Source organism: Montipora capricornis, chromosome 2, assembly GCF_036669925.1.
Source record: "Montipora capricornis isolate CH-2021 chromosome 2, ASM3666992v2, whole genome shotgun sequence".
NCBI lineage: Eukaryota > Metazoa > Cnidaria > Anthozoa > Scleractinia > Acroporidae > Montipora > Montipora capricornis.
This window is the reverse complement of record NC_090884.1, coordinates 52446331-52471766: the sequence shown is the minus strand read 5'-3', so window position 1 is coordinate 52471766 and position 25436 is coordinate 52446331. Positions and strand designations below refer to the sequence as shown.

General features: G+C 42.0%; 1 protein-coding gene and 1 non-coding gene across 2 annotated transcripts in view; one reads left to right on the top strand and one right to left on the bottom strand.

The window, feature by feature from the left end:
* Positions 1-25436, bottom strand: part of LOC138037495 (uncharacterized) — a 42845-nt gene continuing 17409 nt past the window's right edge. Inside the window, exons 7-18 of the mRNA XM_068883413.1 lie at positions 21190-21490; positions 20617-20735; positions 19243-19387; positions 17591-17938; positions 17224-17363; positions 15377-15590; positions 12265-13215; positions 10592-10606; positions 10144-10473; positions 2996-3213; positions 2146-2308; positions 1-1404 (exon numbers count right to left, since the gene is read on the bottom strand). Coding sequence (XP_068739514.1) covers positions 1223-1404; positions 2146-2308; positions 2996-3213; positions 10144-10473; positions 10592-10606; positions 12265-13215; positions 15377-15590; positions 17224-17363; positions 17591-17938; positions 19243-19387; positions 20617-20735; positions 21190-21490 — 3126 coding nt within the window. The 3' untranslated portion in view covers positions 1-1222. The remainder of the gene's footprint in view (positions 1405-2145; positions 2309-2995; positions 3214-10143; positions 10474-10591; positions 10607-12264; positions 13216-15376; positions 15591-17223; positions 17364-17590; positions 17939-19242; positions 19388-20616; positions 20736-21189; positions 21491-25436) is intronic.
* Trnaa-ggc (transfer RNA alanine (anticodon GGC)) lies at positions 19969-20041 on the top strand. The gene has a single exon. It is a non-coding gene; the product is annotated as a tRNA-Ala (tRNA).

The window sequence follows — 25436 nt, the reverse complement described above, 5'->3', positions numbered from 1 at the left end:
TATACCATTGTTCTCCTTAGGACAAATTACCAGTTCTTTATTGCTTCTACCTGTTACAGTCTCCAATTCGTTGAATTATTGAAGCGATTCAAACGATTCGTAGACGAAATAGCCAATATCTTATAAACGTTATAACTGAACATTTCACCATAATATCTCTTTCACAGAGAACATAACAAGACTGATGAAACGGGAAGTTGTTGTGGCAGGAGACTGATCGGGAACTTGAAAGGAAAGCGGAGATACAAACGGCAAATGCATTCAACAGCGAAAGGATAACCAACTTGTTACCATTTATTATCGTTGACTATAGCTTTAAATCAAGTTATTTAAAAAAGAAATCCACGCTGAAATTCAAATAATGTAGCAACTCTTAATTAGCTTCTCTCTCATAATTATCGCATTTGTCTTTCTTCCCGACTTACTCCAGATTCCTATGCAATAATTACAACTGATCAATTTGACCTCATTTATTTCATGTTGAGGGCGCCTTTATTGCACTGACAGTCTCTCGTGCCTGAGGCACTTGTCCCGGCCTCTTCTGTTAAAATGGCAGTTCGTGTACTTAATGAAGCACAGAAGAGTGTTTTTGTCATATTTAATGTCATCTGGTGGGATGCCGTCGATGCCTGCCTGAGGCCAGGCCGTCTATTTCCTAGCCCAGCTCCTCTGCAGTTGGTGGCATATGCCGGCGAATCTCTGTAAAATCGCTGCTTTATTTTGACATCGAACGCCGCATGATACTGTTGAGCTGAACGGGCTCAAAACTTACACCTGAGCCGCACTAATGACTGGGTAATTTCAAGGACAGTTAGTTAGAATTTTAGGGGATCAAATCCTTTTGCTTGTTCTTCATTAATACAATATTTGCTATCGCACGCTGCCTTTATTTCTCTTGCTTGAAAAACTGTTTCGATTTCAGTTAAGCCTTTTTGTCGTGTTAGCGTTGAATTAATAAAAAAGTGTAATGATTTACAAATCGTGTGGGAACAGGCTAAAAGGCCAGCAGAGCTACGCACAGGAAGATTCGTTCCAGTGTTCCAATTCGATTGTCCTATCCGGTCATCCAGTCCGGTTTTTGAATTCTATTTTGTCGGAATTTTTTGCTTATTTACCAGGGCGTTGAATTCAAAATAGCAGTGAAGTCTGTATATATGAGAGGTTACCAGAACCCGAAGCCATTTGCAAGCCAGATCGAGAGGGACGTTATTTTTTCTCTGACCTAAAATGAAGGGCAAACCCCCCATTTCTTCTCGATCTCGAACACTTCAGTGACAGAGCACCATTTCGTTTCTGCGTCTTGATCGGTACATTTCCAGTAGACTGCACCTTTGTAAATAAAAGGGAATTTACAGCATGCTCCATTGGCATTCCCTCCGAAGGTAGAAACACCATTTGTGCAACCTGAAAAAGAGCCGGGTAAGAAATAAGATGATTGAAAAGGTTTGCTTGATTAGTCCCTGGGGAAAGTTGAATTTTCAACCTCCAGACGTTGTAACACCAACCCTGTACATATTAATTTGTAAAAGGCCACCAATGACGCGTCGGACATGCTGTTATCGAGGGCGTCAGTCAAGACAGAGGAGGTAAGCACTAGGCAGTGCAGTGACAATTAGGGGGAACCTAGCTGGTCGCAAAGCCACAAAGAGAGATTGCCGGAGTAAGAACGTCAGCCACACTAAGGCAAACGTCTCCTCTAAACTGAAAAAAAAGTGCTATCGTAAAGACATTGCTATCATGGTGTATACATTGCAGACAAGCTACTCCTCAATTGAAATGATGGGGACTACATTGAAAAAATTGTGATCATAGTCACGTAATGCACAAAATCTTCTCTTAGGTCACTTCACTTGATTGTTGGCAAAAAAAAGCAAACAGGATGTCCTATCTGAATTTAAATAAATAGTTCATATTCTCCCCGTGCCTTTGCCTCGAGCTCCTTCCCCGTTAAACTCCTTAATGAGCTGCGTATACGCTAAAAGTATGCAGCTAGTGTCTTTCGTCTTATGGATATCCTGACCTATTAAATATTGGGAAATAGGAAGATGGAACGGACTGTATTACCTTAACCCTTAATGGTGCCTTGCTAGTACAGTAGTTTGGTGAACATGAGGAGAATGCGGCATATCTACGGATGGAACATACCTGCTTGTAAATAACGTTGAGCGAGTGGAGCTGTAACAGGAAGATTGCAACAATGGACGGGGCAGTCTGGGTCACAGAACTTGGCACACATTGCTGGACACTGGTGAATTTTTCGCGGTATCACTGGAGGCTGTTGATGCAATCTATGTTCTTTAATGATGGCCTAAGTGTGTAAAATCGTAGGATATTTTACTAGATAGGGTTTGTTTGAAATTAAATAAAAAAGACAAGGGAAAATCTTGCAACGGCTCACATCTAATGGACCTCAGTGAGGGATTTGTTACCTGAGATTTTTAGACTACGTTAGTAGTTTTTTAAACAAATAAACGCTGTTCGTCATGTTCCGACCAAATATTTCAAAACAAACGAAACTTAATGAAAATTAAGTTATTTTCCAGTTTTTAGTCCAAAAAAAACCGTACAAAAAATGCATACTTATTCGAAAGAATCTTAACTTGATATTTGTGAAAGCCTTCATCTAGAGTAAACCTTTTCGCTAAATATTATTGAATCTTAAGATTATCAGCAATCAATCAACTAGAATGTCAATCTGTATTCCACTGTAGTACCTCACATCTTTATCATAGAAACATTCAATCGCTCTTGTCTTAAATAATAATTATTTCCTTTCGTAATATTTGTCATTGTAAATATATTAATTAAGTATTTTAACTTTGCTCCACCTAACTCGATTTTCACTGTAACTAGTATTGTATGTAATGAACGTTGTCGTTGTTGTTGTTGTTGTTGTTGTTGTTGATAAGCGTTTAAGCGTCAAGTGAACCAAAAAAGAGATAATTAACGGAGTATTCCTCGGAATCGTCTAAACTTTCTGACATTCATTACTTACAATTTCATTCGCGGGTGGTAATCGTTGTGGAGCATCAAACAAACTGGTTTCCTGAGCTGGCAGAGACATTGCTGCCGGTTGATTTGGAGAACTCGTTTTGTTTGCTAAGGCCTCTACGCAGCAGTAATCTGGGCACGAGTCAAGACATTTACCATAACAGTCATAGGAACACGGTGCAAAAGCGGGTGTTGGCTGAGGAACTGACCCAGGGGCATCACCTCAAAACAGAAATTAAAACAATATTTGCTTAAAGAGATGGCTGCAAAAGAACTCAACACATGTAGCGATCACGAAAATACAGTTTACGTTGCAACCGGGTTAACAATCAGACATAATTCGATGCTACTCCGGTTCGAAGAAATTTGAATGGTAGCTAAAAAAAAATTGCGTTCAATTTTCTCCTAAGAAACAAGCTATGTCTGGCATGTAGCGATAGTTTCAATGGAATTTTAAAAGGTAAGGTCAGCATGCTCGTGCACAGGGCTAATAATTCATCCAAACCCAAACCATGCCTCCAGTAATGTAGCTGCTCTCGTAACGTATATTGTGATTGGCTCGCTACTCCAGCCAAAACAAAACAGTGATGTAGCAACCCTTGTAACCTGCTTTTGTTTGGTGATGTAAACAGCTTCTATTTTTGAGTCTAGGACGTCATTGTTTCAATTGTTTGGTCCTTTGTTTTTGACTAGGGTAGCGAGCCAATCATATCTGCTGCTACATGACTCAACCATGCAAGGACAAAGCATTGTTAACAATTTCTAGCTATTATTTGGACGTCTATTGTTTATTCCCAAGCTTACGGCCGCAGTTCATTCCGGTTTACATGAAGTGAAATTGGGGAGCAAAGCTGCTGCAGTAGCGTCCACCAAAGTAACCGAAATTCAATAGACCTCTTTACAGTTGTGTGCTTAGTTACCTGGCCTTTAAATGAAAGTGAGGCTAGTGTTGACCTTGTTGTGATACAGACCCCCCTCCTATTCTTATGTTAATGACGTTGTTCTCGTGGTAATTGGTAAAAATTTACATAAGATAGGCAGTGAGGTTTCTATCAAAACAAGGTCAATTTCAGCCTCACTTTCATTCATAGGCCAGGTAACTAAGCACACAACTGTAAAATGGACTATTCTCGTACAATACACCATATGTGGGCCGAGCTTGTTGGTTCTCTTAGCTACTCCCAGAGGGTTTTTCCAGGTTTTCCTTCCTAAAAAAACCCCCAACATTGGTTATGTTCTGTTTGATTTTGATCCAATTTACTCATTCCCGCAAGAATAGTCCTTATTCACGATAGCCGCCATGTTGGTTTTCAAATTGTCATGCAAATTAGCCATTTGTTATGCTGGGGGGCAAACATTGGAATAAAGGCAAATTGCGGAAAATCGGCTCGTCGAAATATTGAATTAACATTGCTAAAAGTACATTTTCGAATTTAGAATTAAGTACCTTTTACAATAATTTTATATCTTTTGATTGCCTCCGACATTTTTGACTTTCTACTTCGTTATCTGCTCAATTTTCGCTAAAAAAACATCGAAGTAACTTGTGTAAGCATTCTATTTTACTCCTTAGGTGATAAACATTCAACGAACGTGAAACAAGTAATCTGTGTGGCTAAGATGTTCGTTATAACCTCTCGAACTTGTGTTGTTTGCCCCCTCAGAAGTGTGTAGCTAATTTGCATGATAAAGGCAAATCCAACATGGCGGCTATCGTGAATAAGGTCATTGATAATTGATTTTTTACCATCAGTATTTCACTATTGCTCCCCGACTCCTTCCCCCTTCTCCCTTGACTAAATTCTAGTACACCGTGTACAATTTCAGGAGTTTACCCAACCAGATATTGTGCCTGTTGGGAAATTAATGCGCAGTGTCTCCGTTTATGTCCATACGCATGATATAAACAGGAAGAAACAGGAAGAAGACTGGAGGAAATGATTTGAAGTCTAAGTCTGACAAAACGATCAATCTTTGAGATAAATTGTTTGCTTTAAGTGATGAGTTCCTGCCCTTGTGTAGCAGTATATCGAAGGTATTTATAAGCTTACGAAGTATGAAGTTAAACTTCTTGTTTTGAGGTAATAATGTTGAAGAAGAACTAGGACTGAAATCACCGATTCAGATGTCCAGAAATGACTCGTTTTAACTGGTTTGTTCTCGACCACATATTTGCCATGGGCAAAATTATCCTTATCGTTTTGTATCCAATTTTTCGTATTATATCTGTAATGTAGTAATATGTGGGTGCGGCTTTACCTAGGATGCCTTGGTAATGAAGTGTCTGAAACCCGCCATCTTGAGTGTAGTGCTAAATGCTAGTTTATTACATTTTGGCGACCAGGACGGGATTGGATTAGCCGACAATCATCAGTGCAAGGTTTCCGGATAACGCTGTGTGTGTTGTGGCTTATAGAATGACCAGTACTGGTGCAAGCGGACTTTTCCGGGCGTATGGGCGAGTTCATCGCCGAGCGTGAAACATTCTGTTCCTATGTGGAATGGATGGCAATGTTTTTAACGGCCAATAATATCGTGGAATGGAAGACAGCAGCACTCTTGAAAGCTATTCGAGTGGTGGCCCAAAGGAAACATGCAATATTCCTTACAAAGGTGGGAACGGAGGTACATCCGACTCTAAGTAATCTATTGGCACCTGTAAAGCCCAAAGATACTCCTTTCACTGAGATTGTACGTGCTTTGGAGAAACATCACAATTCAAAACCGCTGGAAATTGCACAGAGTTTCCATTTTGGCACAAGTCTGGAAAGTCGATCGGGGACTGGCGTTGAAGAAGTTGGCCATTCATTGTAATTTTGGTGAGTTCCTGTATAGAGCGCTACGGGACCGATTTGTCTGCGGACTCATGCGATCAGCAACCCGAATATACAGAATAAATTGCTGAACACAGAAGGCTTGTAGGATTGCCAAAGTTATAGAAATGGCTGAGAGAAACATCCAGGAATTTCACCCTTCGACAAGCGAGGGCTCGCCAAGTGAACCAGTTGACAACAAAGGACGTTAAGAACAATGAAGAATGTTTTAGGTGTGGGGGTAAACATTCAGGTCAGTCATGTAAATTTAAGTCTGCAAAATGTTATCGGAATTCTAAGATTGGTCATTTAGCATCCGTTTGTTGAAACAAAAATGAAACCAAGAAAGGGGAAGTACACAATTTGCACAGATCTGAATCAGGCAGCGAGGATGAATTAGGAATCTATTCCCTGTACTCACTTGACACAAACAGGCCCAGTTCCCAAGGTTACTCGGTAGACATGGTAATCAATGGGATACCCTGTAAAATGGTGGTAGATACTATGCTGCAGACTATTCCACAATCCGACACAGTTTATATCAAGAGACGTTTGCAGACATTCCCTCAACAGCATCAAAGGTAGTGCTTTGGACGTACGCAGGTGAAATGCAGGTGTGTCAGGTGTGTCAGGTGTCAGGTGAAATGCAGTGTAATGTTGTTTATAAGAACAAACATTATTCTCTACCAGTAGTCGTAGTTAAACAGCGGAAAGCCTACACTACTTGGCAAAAATTGGCTGGGTCAAATCAATTTGGCATGGGTGAGATTTTTAGTGTCTCCAGTGAAAACGTCATGCAACTACCAGCTCTTCTGTAAAATACAATCATTTGTTCAGCGACAGTTATGCAGGCATGACAGGTCTTGATGCACATATAACTATGAAAGGGAATGTAAAGCCAATTTTTGGAAAAGCCCATCGAGTTCCTTATGCATTGAAGAAACAAGTAGAAAAAGAGCTAATTAGACAATTAAGCCCAATCGTGGTAGTGCCGAAGTCCGATAACACAGTGTGAATCTGCAATGATTACAAGGCGACTCTCAATATGGCTGTGGAGGACGAGCCGTATGCTTTACCCACCACTCAGGATCTTTATGCTTCCCTTGTTGGTTCAAAGGTATTTAGCAAAATTGAAGTATCCCACGCATACGCATCGCTGATTGACGAAGAAATTCAAGAATACTTGACTATAAACACCCACAAATGTCTGTATTCCTACAAGAAACTACCATATGGTGTAAAATCATCCCCAAAAATATTTCAAGCCAAAATAGACCAAATTTTCCAGCCAATCGGGAAATGTGTGTGTAAGGAGGATGATATATTAGTGGGCGGCAATGATTGGCAAGAGAATCTTAAAATACTCGCAGAAGTTTTGGACAGGCTGCAGCAATACAATTTGCGTCTAAAACTGTCAAAATGCGAGTTCTTAAAACCTGAAGTGGTTTACCTAGGTCTAAAAATAAGCGCAGTAGGTCTCAAACCAGTGGAACAGAAAATCAATGCAGTAAAGGAAGCACCAACCCCTCAGAACCAGTGAATTGAAGTCTTTAGTAGGCATGGTCCAATATTATCATTCTTTCATGCCAGGTTTAGCCACAACATTAGCCTCCCGTACCCTAACCCCCAGCGAGAAAACTCTGCACAAATAGAACGGGAATCTCTGTCTATTGTGTATGGAGTAAAAAAAAATCATCAGTTTTTGTACGGTAACTGATCACCACCAGCCTTTATTAGCTATTTTGGGCCCAAAGGCTGCCATTCCCACGTTGGCGGCTGCCCACATGCAACGAATACAGAAAGTAGGAGCAGCATAGTAACTGTGATCCGCTCTCCCGATTACCCCATGAAATGCATTTCCTAGTAGTGGTTGATAGCCATTCAAAATGGCTGGAGGTAAAACACATGACGTCAACTACCACACAGCGTACAGTTTATGAACAACGTCTTATATTTGCCCAGCATGGCTTGCCGGAAGAAGTGGTTTCCGATAATGGACCACAGTTCATGTCTAACGAATTTTCCGCGTTTATGAGCAAAACTGGCGTCAAACATACTCTATTTCCACCATATCATCCTCAATCTAATGGTGCACCTTAGGGAAAAATTGTAGAGAACTGAAACAATCCCCGGTTATCCCTGCATTTATTCATATGCTTATCCCGTCATTAAATAGTTGCAACCAACACTTTTATTGGAAAGTAGCGGGGAGCTACTTTGGAAATGGGGAGTATTGAAACTAGATCGTCTACTGCTAGCACTCTTTAGCGCTAAAAAAGAGAACTTGTCACCGATTGGTTATATTTTGAGCTCTGGTTCAATGGCCCGACAACCGTTGCAAACAGTAAGATAGCTTGATTTTAGTGACTCAGCGCAGGTGTATGATTTAGAAATGTGTTCATACACATCGCTAGAACAAGAAAACGTGTCTGAACTTACTACCTTTGATAAAATACTCGTAGAGAACTCAAAAGAGAAAAATCTGTAAGAAAGTAAAAACTGTCACTTTTAACGAGATACTTTCCTAGCGGGTTTCCCTCAGGCTGAATTCGGCTTTCATCTTCAGTTGGCTAAACTTTTCACTTCCTTCGGCGCGTGTCTTTGTTCACGCTTGATAAGCCGCTTTGAATTGGTCGAGCGGCCAAATGAGCCACTAATAGGGAGCTTACGAAACGAAGACGACGACGCCGACGGCAACGAGACGCTACAAAACAATAGGTTTAGTGAGCAAAACAATGGCTCTGGACGCTCTGCACGTGCGTTTTACATTGTGGTACATTTCTTTGCCGTCATCTCCTAAATGACGACGTGAAATGACCAAATTCAAGGTTCTGTGGAAGACGTTAGCACATGACGATGAATTTTCAGTTCTCTCTCTACGCTTCCAACTCACTCATACCAGTTTAATTCCTCGACAGTTACTTCACATTTTAACGCGGAACTACATGAAATAGTTTCGTAGTGATATGAATAACGCGGATTTGTATTTTTAAATGAAGTCTTCGTAGCCGTCGTGGTCCTCGTTTCGTAAGCTCCCTATTGTTCACCATATCGCACCTCACATTTCAGATCATACTGGAAAACGTTTGATTGACAGCAGCCAAATTCTGCAACGGGACTAATGTTTTCCCACCGCTAGAAATTATGTGGTCAGTCAAGACGGGATATAAGACCAAATTTGTGCATGCCGATCATTTCATTAGAGCTCAAGATAAAAAAAACCAAATGAGACTAGTGAGATTGAACTACTTCTTCCTGAGTCATGTCAACAATAGTCACCAGTCCAAGTTAGTGATACAGTTTCTGATGAAATATGCCAGCCAAACGTTAGTGCTGCAGATGTGAAATCTGAGCCTCGTTTTACCAAGCCGGGGACTGAAGGCATGTCATCGCCAGTTGTTTTGAAGCGATCGTCGAGAATCAGGAAACCAGTGGACCGACTTAATTTGTAGCTGAGATTCCTGTTTTATGTCTCAATACTGTTGTGTTTTCTATCGCATTGGTGGGAAAAAGCAGAGTGATATATTAATGTGTGGGTGCAGCTTTACCCAGGATGCCTTGGTAATAAAGTGGTTGAAGCCCGCCATCTTGAATGTCGTGTTAAATGCTAGTTTTTAAGAAATAGAAAACATGTACCGTGTTTCTATCGAGTTATAGAAACACGAGTGAAAGTTTGGGAGATCGAGAAATGCTGTGGGAACACAAGCCGCAGGCGAGTGTTTCCACAGCTTTTTCGAGTTCTCCCGAACTTTCACTCGTGTTTCTATAACTCGAAAAAACACGGAGTACAACGCGACGAGAAAAAGGAAAACAACTTGTTAACTCTAATTATCAAAATGTAAATTCTCTTTGCTCGCGCCATCACTACATCAACAGCTCGTGCTAGTTCTGTGACTCCATCGAGTTAAAATGGGCAACATTTTTCGCGCAACTTGTCCCGCAACAATGTTGCGTTGCAAGTTGAGATGGTTTGTTGGGCGTATTACCACCTTCTTGCGCAAACAAATTATTTATTGCAAAAAGTAGACGTCGCTTTTACTTTTTGCAACATGAAAATTTGTTGCGAAAGGTGGTAACAAGCGCAACAAACCATCTCAACTTGCAACGCAACATTGTTTCGCGACAAGTTGCACGAAAATTTTGCCCATATTACTGGGCCTTTATAGGAACACGACTTTTAACCAATCAGCGCGCGTATTTTCTTAGGACTGTTTTCTAAATGACATTACCGATCGGTCTTATGTTTACTGTGAAGACTGGAGTATAAGATGTTAGATTATAATGTATAACAAGAATAGAGGAAGAAAAAGAACCAGACGAATCGCAGGCCTTATCTCACCTGTACAATAGCCCCACTGTTTATCAGTGTCGTAGTTGTATGTTGTCGCGCACCAAGGCCGAGTTTCATCCTTGGTAGTGCAGGTCTTGTACATTTTCCCGCCATAGATAAATGGAAAATGGCAGCAATTTCCATTGGAATTTCCTCCGTAACCCAAAAAACAGCCGGCGCAGAATCCCCAGTGTTTGTCTGCGTCATAACTTTCAGTCGTTGCACACCAGCGGTAACCTCGCACAGCTCTTGTGCAGCGGTGTTTCGGCGCACCATGATAAATAAAAGGAAAGACACAACAAGCCCCACGTGATGTTCCGCCATGACTGGGCATACAACCTTCATTTGTTTAAAAAGCGATAAATCCGTAAAAATAAAACGTCTGTCCTCTGGTCATCATTGTATGTTGTGACACAGGACTAGTTAAAAGACCAAAAATTCTAGTTTAGAATCTTACCTTGATTTGGAAGAACTGAAAAAACAAACAGATAGTAATTTGAAATAATTAAGATATAGAGGTTTTCATTCCTACTTAATCTTTAATAGAATTGGATGACTGAAAATCTGTGCTTTTGAGCTCTGGAAACAAAGAAAGAACATTTGGGCAGTAGTCTTAACGAGAAAAGACAATACAACTGCGCAGAAAACATGGCATAATGTCCTTGGAGGACTATCAATTATTTTGAGTTAAATTGCAATTACTCATTGAAAGCTCAGTGCATAAAAAGTGCATTTTCATTAAATTATAACTGTAGGGCGTCTCCCCTCTTGTATGAAACACACTATTGGCTATTAACATAGCCATTACCAAATCTTCTCCTAAGCTATAGCTATTCCACTTGCCTAAACTCACTTTGATGGCTTAGTGTTTGTTCCCTTTGTGCACACCACCTTTACAAGCACATCTTGAACTGTTATTCACTCACCAATTACCGATACTATTTGCAATGTCTTTACTGAAAAACTAAGAATACTACACAACACAACAGACTCAGAAGATTCACTATGCTCGTTCCGTAAAACTATTTCATGCCCTTGAAGCATGATGGCGTCGTTACGTGTGTCACGCAATGAATGCGCTTATACACTACTTTTGCCTGTGGCTTTGGTTACCATGGTAATTACCCTCTTTGTGCTTCTGGTTTTTTTGTCGACAGTTGTTGATGATTGTTAATTCTTTCAATCATTGTTAGAGCGGTTTTCAATTGAGTGTCGAAAGTAATTAGTGAATTACTTTGGTTTATGATTACTTCACTCAGTGATTGGTTCAAAGTTCTCGCGCCACTTTTTCAACCAATCAGAAGTGAAACCAAAACCAATCGTGGCTCATGCGTGCACATTTTCCCGCGCTTTGTGTCGGCTACGTGTAATTACTTCGAATTTTGATTGGTTTACTGGATTGTCTCAGTCCTTTTTGATTGGTCAAAGTAATTACTTTGGTTTTGGTTTTACGACACTCCATTGAAAAGCGCTCTAATGGAAGCAATTTTAGGTCTAACGCAACATGATCAATTTAACAAATTGATGTGGATCCACGAGGCGATAGCCGAGTGGATCCGCAGACTACTTTGACAATGTTATGACGAAATTCATTGTCAATAACAGGACAGACGCATAAACCTTGTTCCAAAATGGCTACCATCTTAACATTCTTTTGTTGGTATTCAAATTAGCCCTTCTTGCCTCGTTTTTAAGATCAAGCAGCAAAAGAATAAATTATTTTGAACGAGACAACAAGGGCCAACTTGTATGCACATACATTAGCGGCCATTTTGGAATAAGGTTTATGAAAAACTGACATCAATTTGTTTTTTCACAATAACCAAAAGGCAGAGGGGTCAAAATTAAGTCAAAACACGAGAAGAACGCGAGAGAAGAATGCGAGAAACTTCAATTTTATTCAATCTGACGCGGCCAAATTCATAACTTGCCTCGCTCTCTTATTGGCTAATGGAAAAACGGAGATCAACAGATCAACGTTTCGCAAAATTTTGCATAACTTTAACTCTTCAAAACGCATAAATTATGAATTTATGTGTCTGTCCACTTATTGACAATAGCAATTAGCCAATGAGCGCGCGAGAATTTTGCAGTCATTGTATAAAATAAGTAAATAAATAAATAACTCACTTGGCATTGGAGGTAGGGTTGGAATCGGAGGTAGCGTAGGCAGAACGTAAGGTGGTGGCTGTGAGGTGGTCGGAAACGCACATGGAGGTGGAGCTCCGGGGTATTTTGGTCTCCCAGGTGGCAGGCACCCAGGAAATGGAGGAGGGAGTTCTGGCCGAAGTGGAACCGTAGGCAAAGGGATAGGTGGGAGAGGTGGGTATACTTGAGGTGGGATGAAAGGATAAGGTGGACCAGGAAGTGTTGTCTTTCGTGGTTCATGGACGGTTGGCCATATTGGAGGAGGTCTAGGTAAAGTGAACGGTGGAGTAATTACAGGTGGAAGTGTTCCATGTGGATGGATTCCAGGTGGAGGGATTTCGGGTGGGGGAATTCCTGGTGGAGGAATTCCGGGTGGCGGAATTCCAGGTGGAAGGATTCCAAGCGGAGGAATTCCTGGGGGAGGTTTTCCTGGTGGTGGTGTTAATGTAAAAGGTGGTCTACTCGATGAGCAGGGACGAAGCGTGGTGGTTGTGAGATGTGAAGAAGGGAACTCAGGACCACATGGTCGCAAGGTAGTAGGGATGGATGTTTTCGTTGTGTGTGTCGTTACTAAGGAGGGAGGTGGACCGGGAGGTGGGAGACGGGGTGGGGACGGGGAGGGAGGAAGAGGAGAAGGAGGAAGAGGAGATGGAGGAACGGAGGGGGGAATGGAGGGAGGAAAAGCGGTAGGAGGGCTTGATGGTTTGTATTTCGGGAAGCGGTGCAGTGCCGGGGTAGTAGAGGAAGGATAATGAGGAAGTGGTGGTGGTGGTGGTGGCGGCGGCGGCGGTGGTGAAGTGGGAGGCGGAGGGGGAGGGGCAAATGTAGGTAGCGGAGATGGTGGTAATGTCGGCGCTTGTGGTTTTAAAGATGCAGTTGAAGGCTTTGATCTTGTTTTGGGAGATGCTCTAGTTGGCCTGGTCGTTAACGTACCTAAACGATGAATAAAAGAGGACAAGAAAAAGTGTTTCAGTTGAGATCAAAATAACATTTTATCGTTACAGTTAAGTGGCTTAATAAGCTGAGCATCAGATTACCGTGCGGGAGATCAAGAATTCGAACCCCGAAAGGAACATCAGCCTATTAAAATAATTAAAAAGAAAGTTTTGCCTTTGTAATGACATCTGCAAATGGTTAGACTTTCAAGACTTCTCGGATAAGGACTCTAAACTGTAGGCCCTGTTTCACAATACGATTATGTCTATGTCTATAAAGAGTACGTAGGGCTTTTGTTATGGGCATCTGGTCCGATCTGTGGGGCGACAGTAATTGACTCTAGCTGTTGAGGTGACTATGTCTTCAAGAGGAAGCTAGAGGAGCAAAGATGGTGCAGTGGTGAGAGCACTCGCCTCTCACCAATTTTACCTGGGTTCGATTCCCAGACTTGGCGTCACATGTGGGTCAAATTTGTTGGTTCTCTACTCTGCTCCGAGAGGTTTTTCTCCGGGTACTCAGGTAATTTTCCTCTCCTCAAAAAAACCAACCTTCGATTTGATATTTGCATTATTATTATTATCATTGTCATTATCATTACAGTGCAAAAGAAGTATTTGCAGGGACCGGAATTAACGTCACCAATGAAGGGCCCAAACACCTCAGGGCTGCACTTGGATCAAGGTCTTATTTGGAGGAGTATGTTGGCGGCAAAGTGTAAGACTGGCTCAGTGAAGTAAGTTAGCTTGCGGAGTTTGCCACATCAGGCGCAAGCCTGGTACACAGCTTTTACATTCGGACTGAGGTATCAGTGGACATGTTTTCTGAGAACATTGCCAGACAGCGGGGACTCACTGAAACCGCTTGAAAGTCCAGTTTCGGACGTACTTATACCTTCATTACTAGAGCTTTATTGCTGCCCGATAGAGCGACATCTGTTGGCTCTTCCGGTGCGCATAGGAGGCCTTTGACTCACAAACCCAGTCCACAGTGCAGAGAGGGAATACTCAGCGTCCATCAAAGTAAGCGATCCACTAGCCGCTTGCTAACAAAATTATGGCGCAACCCCATGAGACCCAGATGAAGACAATGTGCGAGGGTTAATGAATCAAGGAACGGACGAACTCCCTGTCTGAAAGAACAAGAAGAGCCGTTGACCAGGCTCGTGAAAAGGGTGCCTTCAACTGGCTCATTCCCCTCAAGGATATGGACTTTGATGTCAATTAACGAGAGTTCTGAGACTCAATAAGGCTACGCTATGACTGGCCTATACCGGAAAACCCATCAGTCTGCGTGTTAGGTTCTGGGTTCACCGCGGATCATGCCATGATATGCCAGCGAGGGGGTCTAAATATCCAGCGTCACAGCGAGATCCGTGACTTAGAGGCTGAGCTACCGGAGATAATTTGCTATGAAGTGCAACCTTTCACTCGCGAGTAACTGAATACAGGAGCCTTCCTTTTTATATAAGGGTGTTCGACCCGAATGAGGACTCCTATAAAGATCTTACCCAAAAACAGATCTAACGACTCCATGAAAATGAAAAGAAAAGAAAATACGCGTCCAGAGTAATCGAAATCGAGCAGGGCACAATCACTCCCCTCGTCTTCACCAGTACAGGGGGTATGGCCGAAAAATGCCAGCGATAATCTCATTCAAGACCAGCTGAGCTCATGGCTGCCAAGAAACAAGAGGACTTCGCCACAACTATTAGACCCAAAGTATCCTTCGCGATTCTGCGCAGTGCGTTGTTATCTCTTAGGGGGTCCAGATCTATGAGACGGAGATCTGCAGAGGTAAAGGACAGTGATCTAGAAATAGACAAGGGAATAGCGAGACTGATTTGAATAGTTCTAGCATTTTTATTAGCTTATATATTAGGCCTTTTTAGAAGTACGAGTTTTAAATGTAATTTTTTTTACATTTTTTTCCTAACATTGCTGTATAGATTCTTACCTATAACCATGTCGTACGTAAGGACAAACGTATAGTTTAACTACCTGTTTATTGATGGAATAATTGTTATTTTTACTGAGGTTTTTAAAATTTGATTATTTGTGTGTACGGATTTTAATAAAGTTGCTCTTGATATAAATTTTACAAATATTATTGTTTTTATTATTATTATTATTATTATTATTATTATTAATATTACACGTACTTATTTTCGGTTTTGATGTGACAGATACGTGAATAGGGACATCACAATGTAGACCAGGGATACAGGACACTTTTCTCCTTCCGTTTAAATAGATTTCATGCACTTCGGCTGGGTCCTCTGCCCAAAACGTAACAATCACTCCTCTGAAAGACGTTTGGTCACCATCATCAAGACGCAGATGTTGCTCATCTAATAATCCGTGTGTGACCTGAAACTGAGATTCAGAATGGATGAATATCGATTGAGCAAGTATTTTTCCTGTTGCAGGTAGAGAATATCTTATAGACGGGCTTTTAAGCGATTACTTTATCAACCCGAGGAAGAAATTAAATTCTCTCAAAACTAACTTTGAAGCTCTCAACGTGACGCTTTCATGATGTTTTTAAGTTAGTATGCAAATTTCAACGAAATGATTGCAAAACGTTATTTTAAAACCATGTTTTAGAAAAACAACCCTCCCGTATTTGCCCAGCTAGCTTCATAAAGTCTTTTATAACTCAACAGTAAATTATCCAATTGCGAACAAATTGATTCTGAAGTTTCTTAAAATTGAGGAGATGGGGGGAATGTTGATATACGCTAAATCGATTTTTCAAAGTATATGTTGTTTTGCTTCATTATATTATTATAATATCTCAAATCATTTTTGGAACATTTTTTTCTCTTATATACGAGGCGTTTGCTTATGTAATTCTTGTTTGTGTAACTCTTGTCAATTTCTAAGTGTCTTTTTGTAATATTGTCGTCGGTGTAAGTGGCCCACCTAGAATAACTATGCTAACTGCGGGCTACCATGGTCTTGCTTGTAACATCATTAATTTTGGAAATAAAGTGAAAGAGTGAAAGTGAAGAAAATTATTCAAACTAGTAATTGCGAAAGAAATTAAAGCTTTAACTTCTGTTGAGAAACATTGGGATTTTTGTTGAGTTTCCCCGAGTCCATCCTAAAACACGACGTTTCTTCATTCTTTTAACAGAGGTAAGTTTAGAATTTCCTTCACCCTATTAACCAAACTGGCTTAACCTGAACTATATAAACTTATAGTACCTAGAAATGAGACAATCTCACAATTTTTACAAAGAAAAAGGTGAATTTTATCCATGATACCCTGAGTCGTAATTCGAAAAATGAAAAAAAAAAAAAAGATGTCTTCACCATCATTTCCTTTTTGAACATTTTTTGTCCACTACTTGCATGTTGCACGTTCCTTGAGCCTTGACAATGTCATTGCAAGTTACAATACAATACATACTTAACTGACCACCCTCCATAGGGGCTTTCCAGGGCCAATGAAACACAATGAACGAAACGACAGAGCGGAACAACAACAACAACAACAACAACAACAACAACAACAACTGTTAAGAATCCCAACTGGCCGGAGGCAAACCAGTTGGCTAATTACAAGTGCAGCTGAGAAGTTGAACCAGGAACTACCAGGAACAAATTCAACGAGTGGCCAGAACGGGTCTTGAACCCGAGATCTCCGGATCTCCAACCAAGCGCCCTAACCACTAGGCCGTGCTGCCTCCAAAAGTTCTCTTTACAAGGCTGTAATTTTCAATTTTGAGATGGTTTTCCAAGGCGCTCTTACGTATCTAATCAATGCAATCTAAAGTCAGCCAAGTCTGATACTCTCATATGTTAATTTGAGTAAGTAAGAACTTTCTATCCAGCCAGGCCTGACATTTGTGTGCGTTCCCCTTCTTCTCATCGCTTGATAAACTCCATTGATTGATTAATCAGTTAATCAATCAATTTACACTAGGCGTGGCATCCGCTTTCGATACAAAATGTACCGTCTTACTGGATTCAAAAATGGGTCAGAAGTCAGGTTCTCTCTTACCGCCATCACTTCAGAGCTTCTAATGCTATACCGAAGAACAAACGTTTTTCCCCGGACCAGGTAACCCTCTGGTTTTAAACTGGAATAAAGCAGGAAATGAATGCCAACATTGTTGTGGAAGCGAATATGGACACAGGGACCTAAAATATACATAAAAATGCAATTTAATGGGACTTCAGTTGACATTCCTACGATCGATATAGTTAAGTTACTTATGTGGTTGAAAATGAATTCAAAACCTAATCTTCGGAACGAAAGAGCTGACAACTAGAACCATTTCTCTGGGTTATAAAAATTAAACTTCCTTTTGAAACGAAACAAGTCTTACGGTGATATCTTGCTTGGAACAGAACATTGCATATTTTACCTTCGGGTTCATGGGTCGTGAATGGGGCTTTTGTCGTAGAAAGAGTTGTTTGTTCGGATGGAGTTGAAGGTTTTCTTGTGCTTGTGATAACGAATGGTGGAGGCGTTAATGGCTGAAACAGATCAAAGCAATTCATTTGCGCATTTTCGTTAACCTTCAAGGGTCGTAACGAAAACGAACACCGCTGGATCCATTTCAAAGAGGGTCGGTTGAAGTCGGTAACAATCGGCACGTGGTGATAATTTCCGTGTTCTCTTCGACACATGTACCATCCTAGGCGCAGTAGGCTAAACTGAAATGCTCCCGGAAATGAGAATTTCTCGTGAAAATATGCACTTGCGTCTTGACCTGAAAATCAAAAGGAAGCACATAGCTTTGAGCCGATTAAAGGAGCAGTGTTGAGAGCACTCGCCTCCCACCAGTGTGGGCCGGGTTCGATTCACAGACTTGGTGTCACCTGAGCGTTGAGTTTTTCCGTTCTCTTCGCTGTCACTGGGAGGCTTTACGTCGCGTACTCCGCTTTTCCCCTCTCCTAAAAGACAGCCTATGCCTTTATTCGAGTTAATTTGATTTGATTTCTATACAGTGCCTTAATTATGTCTAAAATCACTTGAAACTTTAGTTTATTAGTATTATCACAGTGAAAGAAACGGTCGGCCTCCTCTTGATAAAACTCCATTCCATAGGCAGCGGCGAATCTAGGGGGAAGAGTCAAGGGGTGCCCACCCCCCATCCTCCTCTTGGATCCGTCCTTGATAGGCTTCGTTAAAATACCAGTTTTTTACGTTAAACGGAATTTAGTATCACAAACGGGTTTTGAAGGTAAAATGCCTCGGGATGTTGAGAAAAGGCCTAGGGGCCAGTGTCTTCAATATCTCGAAAACCTGCCGGATCCGCTTATCTTGAAAAGGTGGTCTTTAAAATGTTTTCACTAAAATGACCAGCGCTCTGAGTTTACTCAACGCAACTTTAAAAAAATATGTACCACTCAATCCTGAGAAGGACTCTTTAGACCTATAGTTTACCAGTTTACCAGTTTCAGCACTTGGACTCCTTTGATTTGACTACTCTGTAAACGCGGAGTTCGCGGTTTAGTCTTCACAGCCAGTGACATCTAGTAGGCTAAACTGACAGTGGATCAATAACATCATGGCTTAGTAGACCAATCACACCAACGGCCAGAGTGGTTATACCATCTACGGACGTTAAACAGATCACTTGAGTCTGGAGATGACTTCCGCTCAGGTTGTCGTCAATTTTATCCAAATCAGTCCTTCTCAAGACTACATTCCCTCCTAGGTTCAGCCACTTACCACTCAATCCTTTCTCATCGAGGAGATTTAGGTTTTAAGCCACTAGAGCGGTTTTCAATTGAGTTTCGAAAGTAATTAGCGAATTGCTTTGGTTTTGCATTACTTCACTCAGTGATTGGTTCAAAGTTCTCGCGCCACTTTTTCAACCAATCGTGGTTCGCGCGTGCACATTTTCCCGCGCTTTGTGTCGGTTACGTGTAATTACTTCGAGTTTTGATTGGTTTACCGGATGGTCTCCGTCCTTTTTGATTGGCCAAAGTAATTTCTTTGGTTTTGGTTTTACGACACTCAATTGAAAATCGCTCTATAATTAATAACTATAGATCGTGCTTTTCGTACCAAACAGAGAGCCTCCTCTCATCCCTAAGACAAATCTGTAGTTCTTCTGGCGGATGTAGTGATTAGGAGCACACATGGACTCAAATGATACCGTCTGGCGTTCCCCTGTTCCCTTTTCAAATCCTGGTACGTGAGCAAGGAAGGCCTATAAACAATGTTAACTATTAAATAAGTGAATCGGCGTCATATGTGCATAGGTTGGTTGGTTCTGTGCTGTGCTGAGAGAGGTTTTTTGCAGGGTAATTCGATTTTCCCCTCTCCTCAAAAACCAATGTTTGATTTGATTTGAGTTAAATTAATTTGAATGATTTCTCTGCACAGTGTCTCCAAATCGTACCTCAGGGCTAGCAGATCGACTCGACATTTAAATTTGATGTGATTATTAAGTGAAGCTATGATCCTTGCAATTATAAACGCAATTTTAGCAATTGCGTAGAGAAGCCTGAAAATTTCAGGACTTCAATGGGGTTTTGACCCGTGGCCGTGAGTGTCGTATTGCATCGTGCGCGAGGTCACGGGTTCAAATCCCATTGAAGTCCTGAATTTTTGCAGGCTTCTCTACGCAATTGCTAAAATTTCGTTCAGAACTGCCAAGATCAAAGCTTCACTTGATTTCATATCCGCAGGTCAATATATGATCCAGTTCATATATCATTTCGTTCATTGATTAATTCATCACAGGAACGTTTAAACCCACAAAATTAATGACCAGCTTCCCAAATCGGTGGCTTCATAGCTCACTTGGTTAGAGCGTCACACCGGCATCGTGAGGTCACGGGTTCAAACCCCGTTGAAGTCCCAAAATTTTCATGCTACTCCACGCAATTGCTAAAAACCGTATAATTCACTGGTCTTGAAAACACGTGTCAAGATCAATTTTTCAAAAGCAGCAGATCATAGGCTGGCGACTTGTTACTGTACGTAACATTGTATTTGGGCCCGAAAACGTCTTGGTACTTTTGAGAAACAGGAGCCTGAGCCGAATCTTTGAAAGTAGTGCGCGTCTTGGACACCCATCAAAGGAGCAAACTGGAATAGTTTGGAAGGGAATGTATGAAAAGGCATGTATTTGAACTAAGTGGGCACTGCAACTGCTTTTTAAATTATTTAAAACTAGAATGATAATAACAGTAAACGGAACAACTTAAATTTAAGAGGAATCATCCAACTACCATAAGTGACAGAAGGGTGGAGGCACTTACCCCCTTTTAGGAATATTGAACAAGTACCCCCTCTTAATCTTTGTATTTGATACTCTCCCCCGTGGCAATTTTGTTGTTGTTTTGTTTTTTTGCGGGTGGGGGCAAGTGGAAAGTGTAACGTAAAGATGAATTCATAATTGTGGTCTTAAGATAAAAATCTTTATATCATGACCTGGCAGGTTTGTGCTATCTCCAGTTTGCCGTAAGTGAAGCGCCAACAAAGGTTATTCAGCGGATTTTGGAAGGCAGGAACATCCACGGAATACAGCACATAGATTCCCCCATTCACAACTGCGTAAAAGAAAATTTCAATCACATCTGTTTGATATATAACGAACGTACGTTTAAAGCAACTGACCGTCTAATCACTTTTTAGCACTGGGATGAATATGATTTTTCTAGACAAAAGTTTGACACGGACGAACGCATAATCAATACAGAAAGAAAGAAGGAACAGTTTAAGAGTGCATTTAAGGCCCATTTTGAAAACATCACAACTATTTTAGGGCCCACAAGAAATCTCTTCTATCATCTCTTCTCGTTCTTAAACCTTATAGTTGCATTTAAACCACTTAGCTTTCAAATTCTCCAAAATTAAAACTGCCAATTTTGAAAACTGAGAGGTCGAAAATACCTTTTTTGGCTATCGACGTTTCCCAGACTTTTTTAAACTTAGAAAATATCTGTGATAAAGCGTCTAAAAATTCCCTTAATATTATTACCATGTAAATAATTTCATACTTACTTACGCGGGCCAAGCCTCTTTGATTCAAAAACAGGTTGTTTTGTGCAATCATTTGAGTAGAGGAGGTCATTGGCCTTGGTGGTATATAGTAGGGCATGTTCGGGTCAAAAACAACTTTTCCATTGTAAATACCGGTGGCAAGAGCAGTCACACCAGCCTTAACCTCTGTTGTTGCTGAGATATCAACAACACCTTGAGCACCCCTTTGAGCACCTCCTAGTTGCGCCTGTGCAACAGCTCCTGAAATTGCTCCGGAAGGCTGAGCAACCACGCTTCCATTGGCCGTGAAAATGTTAACAACCTGAAAGCCAAACTTTGATGTAAGGCTGATGAGTCTTTCTTTATAGTCTGGATAGTATAATATCCTCACTGCATACTCATTACCTCATCGCATAAGGTTAAGTTATGGGAAGATTTCGCACCTGCCCTCACCATTACGACCTAAACGATCAAAACCCCCAATGCCTCAAAGAAACGCCACAACAAAAGACAAGACAGGAGCACCATTCTCTATTTCCTCCCATTACTCAGAAGCCTCCTAAATCGCTACCCCCGCCCATGACTATTATTACTCTAGGCCAGCCGATACACCAGCCCTATAGTATTACAAGAGAAAAATCAGTAACCCATAACTAGAAGATACACTGGACGTTGCTAGGATGAGAAATCGGAGTCCGAACAAGGCACTCGGTACTCGAGAGGAGTCGCTTAGTGATAGAGGAGGAACCAGCTATAGTAGACATTTTATTGTAATGGTTAACCATATCGCCGTTTCTCCATCGTACGTAGCGAGAAATCTCATCCGGAGAGCAACCCATCATATTAAGGGTATTTGAAAGGCCAAGCCTAAAGCTGTGGGGGGTCTCTCCACAATCTATCTTAGTCCCTGTGAGGTGTTTGCGCAGACGGTTATTAACCGCAGAACCAAGAAAAGGCCTTGAGCTTATAACTTTAGGGCGGTCAGTAGTCCTAAACATATACCCGCCAGCTATTTCGATGGAAAGAAGGTGACAAACAGACAAATAATATTCAATCCAGGAAACAGGGCAGACCTCATTGTTCGTAAAAGGCTCTAAGACAAAAGGGCAAGATGTGTCACCCCGAAAAGTTTTAGTAAGTGTGAACTTAGGTAAAAATCCCTTCCGGTCTTTAGGTCTAAACACCTGGTTCCGCAAAAGGCGGCCGAGATCTGAAGCGCGATCCCCGGTAAAGAAATCAACAACGAAAAAGGTTGCGTCCCTCACTAAGATATACTTATCAACAACAGAAAGGTGAGCGCCGGCCTCTATAGAACGCCTAAGGAAAGTTATTAGCTTAGAAAATTTAACTGCAAAGACAGTATTGCTTTACCCGCCTGCTCCTACCGAATAAATTTAAGGTATTATTTGACCCTAGTGTGCGCAACAGGATTGGAGTCGTGCAAACGGTCAAGATTATTAAAAATGGCCCTCAGCTTTCCTAACAAAGAGCCTACCGACCCTGCTGCTAAACGGGTCGGGCAATCACAAGGAACTTCAGAACACGACTATGTAACACGGTCTTTCCTGACTTGTCCTTGCTAATTAAGAACTTAACAATTTCTTCCGAAGTACACGAGGAAATGTCTCTCGGGGGAGATAAGGAAGCTACGAAATCCAAAAGCTATCGCTCAAGGGCGGACTTCCGTCTTTGGTAAGGCTTGGCTTTGAACACATCATTAAACTCTTGGAAACGTTTAGCAATCTCTGCATGGTCAACAGTCTTGGTAGGCACAACAAATTTTTTAAGGCATGTCCGCGAACCACAAGCCTGAAAAAAGTTGGCATCAACGTCATTAGGGTACAGACATGCGGAACATCGCCGGACAGCTTTCCAAGGTCTTAGAACCCGGGGATCAAAGGCACTGTAAGGCAAAAATATTTACTAGCAGACACATCGGAACGCCCAGAGGTCCCACTGGAGAGGACGGGCGAGTCACTCTTGAGAATGCTGGTAAGGGAAAAGAAACACTGAACCGGAACCCTTCGGTTCCTGCCCAAAAGAAATCGATCGACTGAGAAGGCCTGGATGGTCGCCCACCAGAATGGTCTTGGTCGAATATCCGGAACGATGAGCGCAAAAGCGCCATGAAACTCTTGGTCGACAACGTAGCGAAGAAGAGGTCCAAGAAGAACAAAAGGTGGAAACAGGTAAATGTTGCGTCCAGCCGGTAGGGGGTTAGCGAAAACGTTGATCCCAGCTGATCCAGGGGTGGCCCAGGGCGTGTAGTGGGGCAGAGGGTTGCCGTAGGCATCTCTTTGACAGTTACCGTCCAAGGACATTAAATCGAATGAATGAGGACCAAACAAACGTTCCAAAGATAGCCAAGCCCCAACAGAAAGCATACAGCCCAAATCCAAACACTTCCGCGAAGGCTCGTCAGCGGGATTACGCGACGAAGGCACGCAGAAAGTTTGAATGCTGAAGGTCTGATCTCGACTATAACGATAAATTTCTTTGATAACCTCGTTGATTGCGGAATTCCTGCAACCGTCGTCGTCTAATGCAGACTTAAGAACTTTGTTATCAACATGGACATCAACGCGGGAATTTGACAACTGGCTTTTAAAGGAAACAAGAGCATTCAACAAGGCTCTTGACTCCAGCAAATTGACATCTGCAGAAGGATAAGAGGGCCAGTAATCTCTGGACATTAACTTCCGTCCGTCTCCAAACAGAACCGCACCCCAAGCAGAAAAGAGTGAAACCGTTACGTGAAGCTCGGAGCGTCAAGGGAAACAATCCCTCCAATCATCGAGGAAACGCCAGTATGAAACCTCTGTACGAAGGTTTCCCTCAACGCGAACGAAAGGCTTAGAGGAGCGGCAGAGCTGGGAAATGGCTTTGAAAGTTTCACGGACGTAGAGTTTGCAACCAGGAACGGCCAAACTGAACGAGATAACTTTTCCCGCAAACCTCTGAAGGGTTTTAAGACTAACATGCCGGGAGGATTGAATCTCCTCCCTGAGTATCTTGAACTTGAGTTTCTTTTCAGGTGGAAGACGAAAAGCTTGGCGAAAGGAATCGCAAAAAAAAAAAACCGAGAAAACGAATAACAATAGAAGGGACGCACTGCGATTTAGCGATAGTTATGAAGTAACCTGCCTCTATGAAAAGATAGCATAAAATGTAGGCGGCGGCCTCAGCTAGTACTCTGTTAGGGGGCAGAGTGGAACTGGCTGGCGCCCGATAGAGTTGACCAACGTGACGATCGTATATCCTGACACACAGGAACCCCAAACGAACGTGCTGCACTCGTAACGGCAAGACCGAGATGGTGATATATATAAGCACTCGCCTTCCATCCGAACGGGAGAGTGCAAAGGACAAAATAAACGCCATTCCATTCCAAGCCAAAGAAAGTCCGCAAAGAGGGATGGAGCAGCATATGTTGATAGCCACTTTTTTCATCAAAAGAGGTTTGAAAATGGCCAGGAAGAACATACCTGGGCAAGTCCGGAAGGTGGTCAAGCTTAAAAGGGAGGTCTTTAATCCAAAAATTCAAAAATCGATCATCGTGGCATAAACGAGGCTTGGAAGGTTCCACAGTGAGGGGAAGGACCAAATGGGGGGGAAGTTACATCGCCAACCCTGCCCCAAACCGCAATGACCTCAGCGTCTACCCAATCGATTACAGTATCAGTGATAAAGCTCCGGAATTGTTCACAAACCTTGGCGTTGTCAAGTCGCATAGGAGGAGGGAACAGCGAATCATTTGAGGAGCCTTTAAAGTTTCCTCTGAAGGGCTTGAAAAGCCGATCGATCCTAACACCCTCCTTAATAATCTCCATAAGGTCTACCTGAGATGAACAACGCCCGCTCAGCCAGTGCTCCCATACTGACAAATGGTTGTGAATTTCGCCCGCTCGGAAATACTCAGGGCTGAGGAAACGAAGCTCGTTTAACGAAGCTTGACTGGGGCAGGCTGCGACCATACTTGGTGAAGGGAGGGGGCCAACGAAAGGGGAGGGCCCCTGCGTAATACCACATAGGGAAATATCACCCTTTGACGAATTTGCGGCAACTGCAACAACCCTGGCATGGAAAAAAGCAGGGAGCAAAGGAAAAAATCCCGTGAAAACCAAAAAAGGAAACAAGCAGGGAACCCACCCCTTCGTTGACCCCGAAATCCGAACTAGGTCCGAAATTGAGACACAGAGCAGGTCCCCCCAAGGTCAACGCAGAAAGCGGATGTGGTAGAACGAGAAAGGGAACGAAAGAAACAAGGC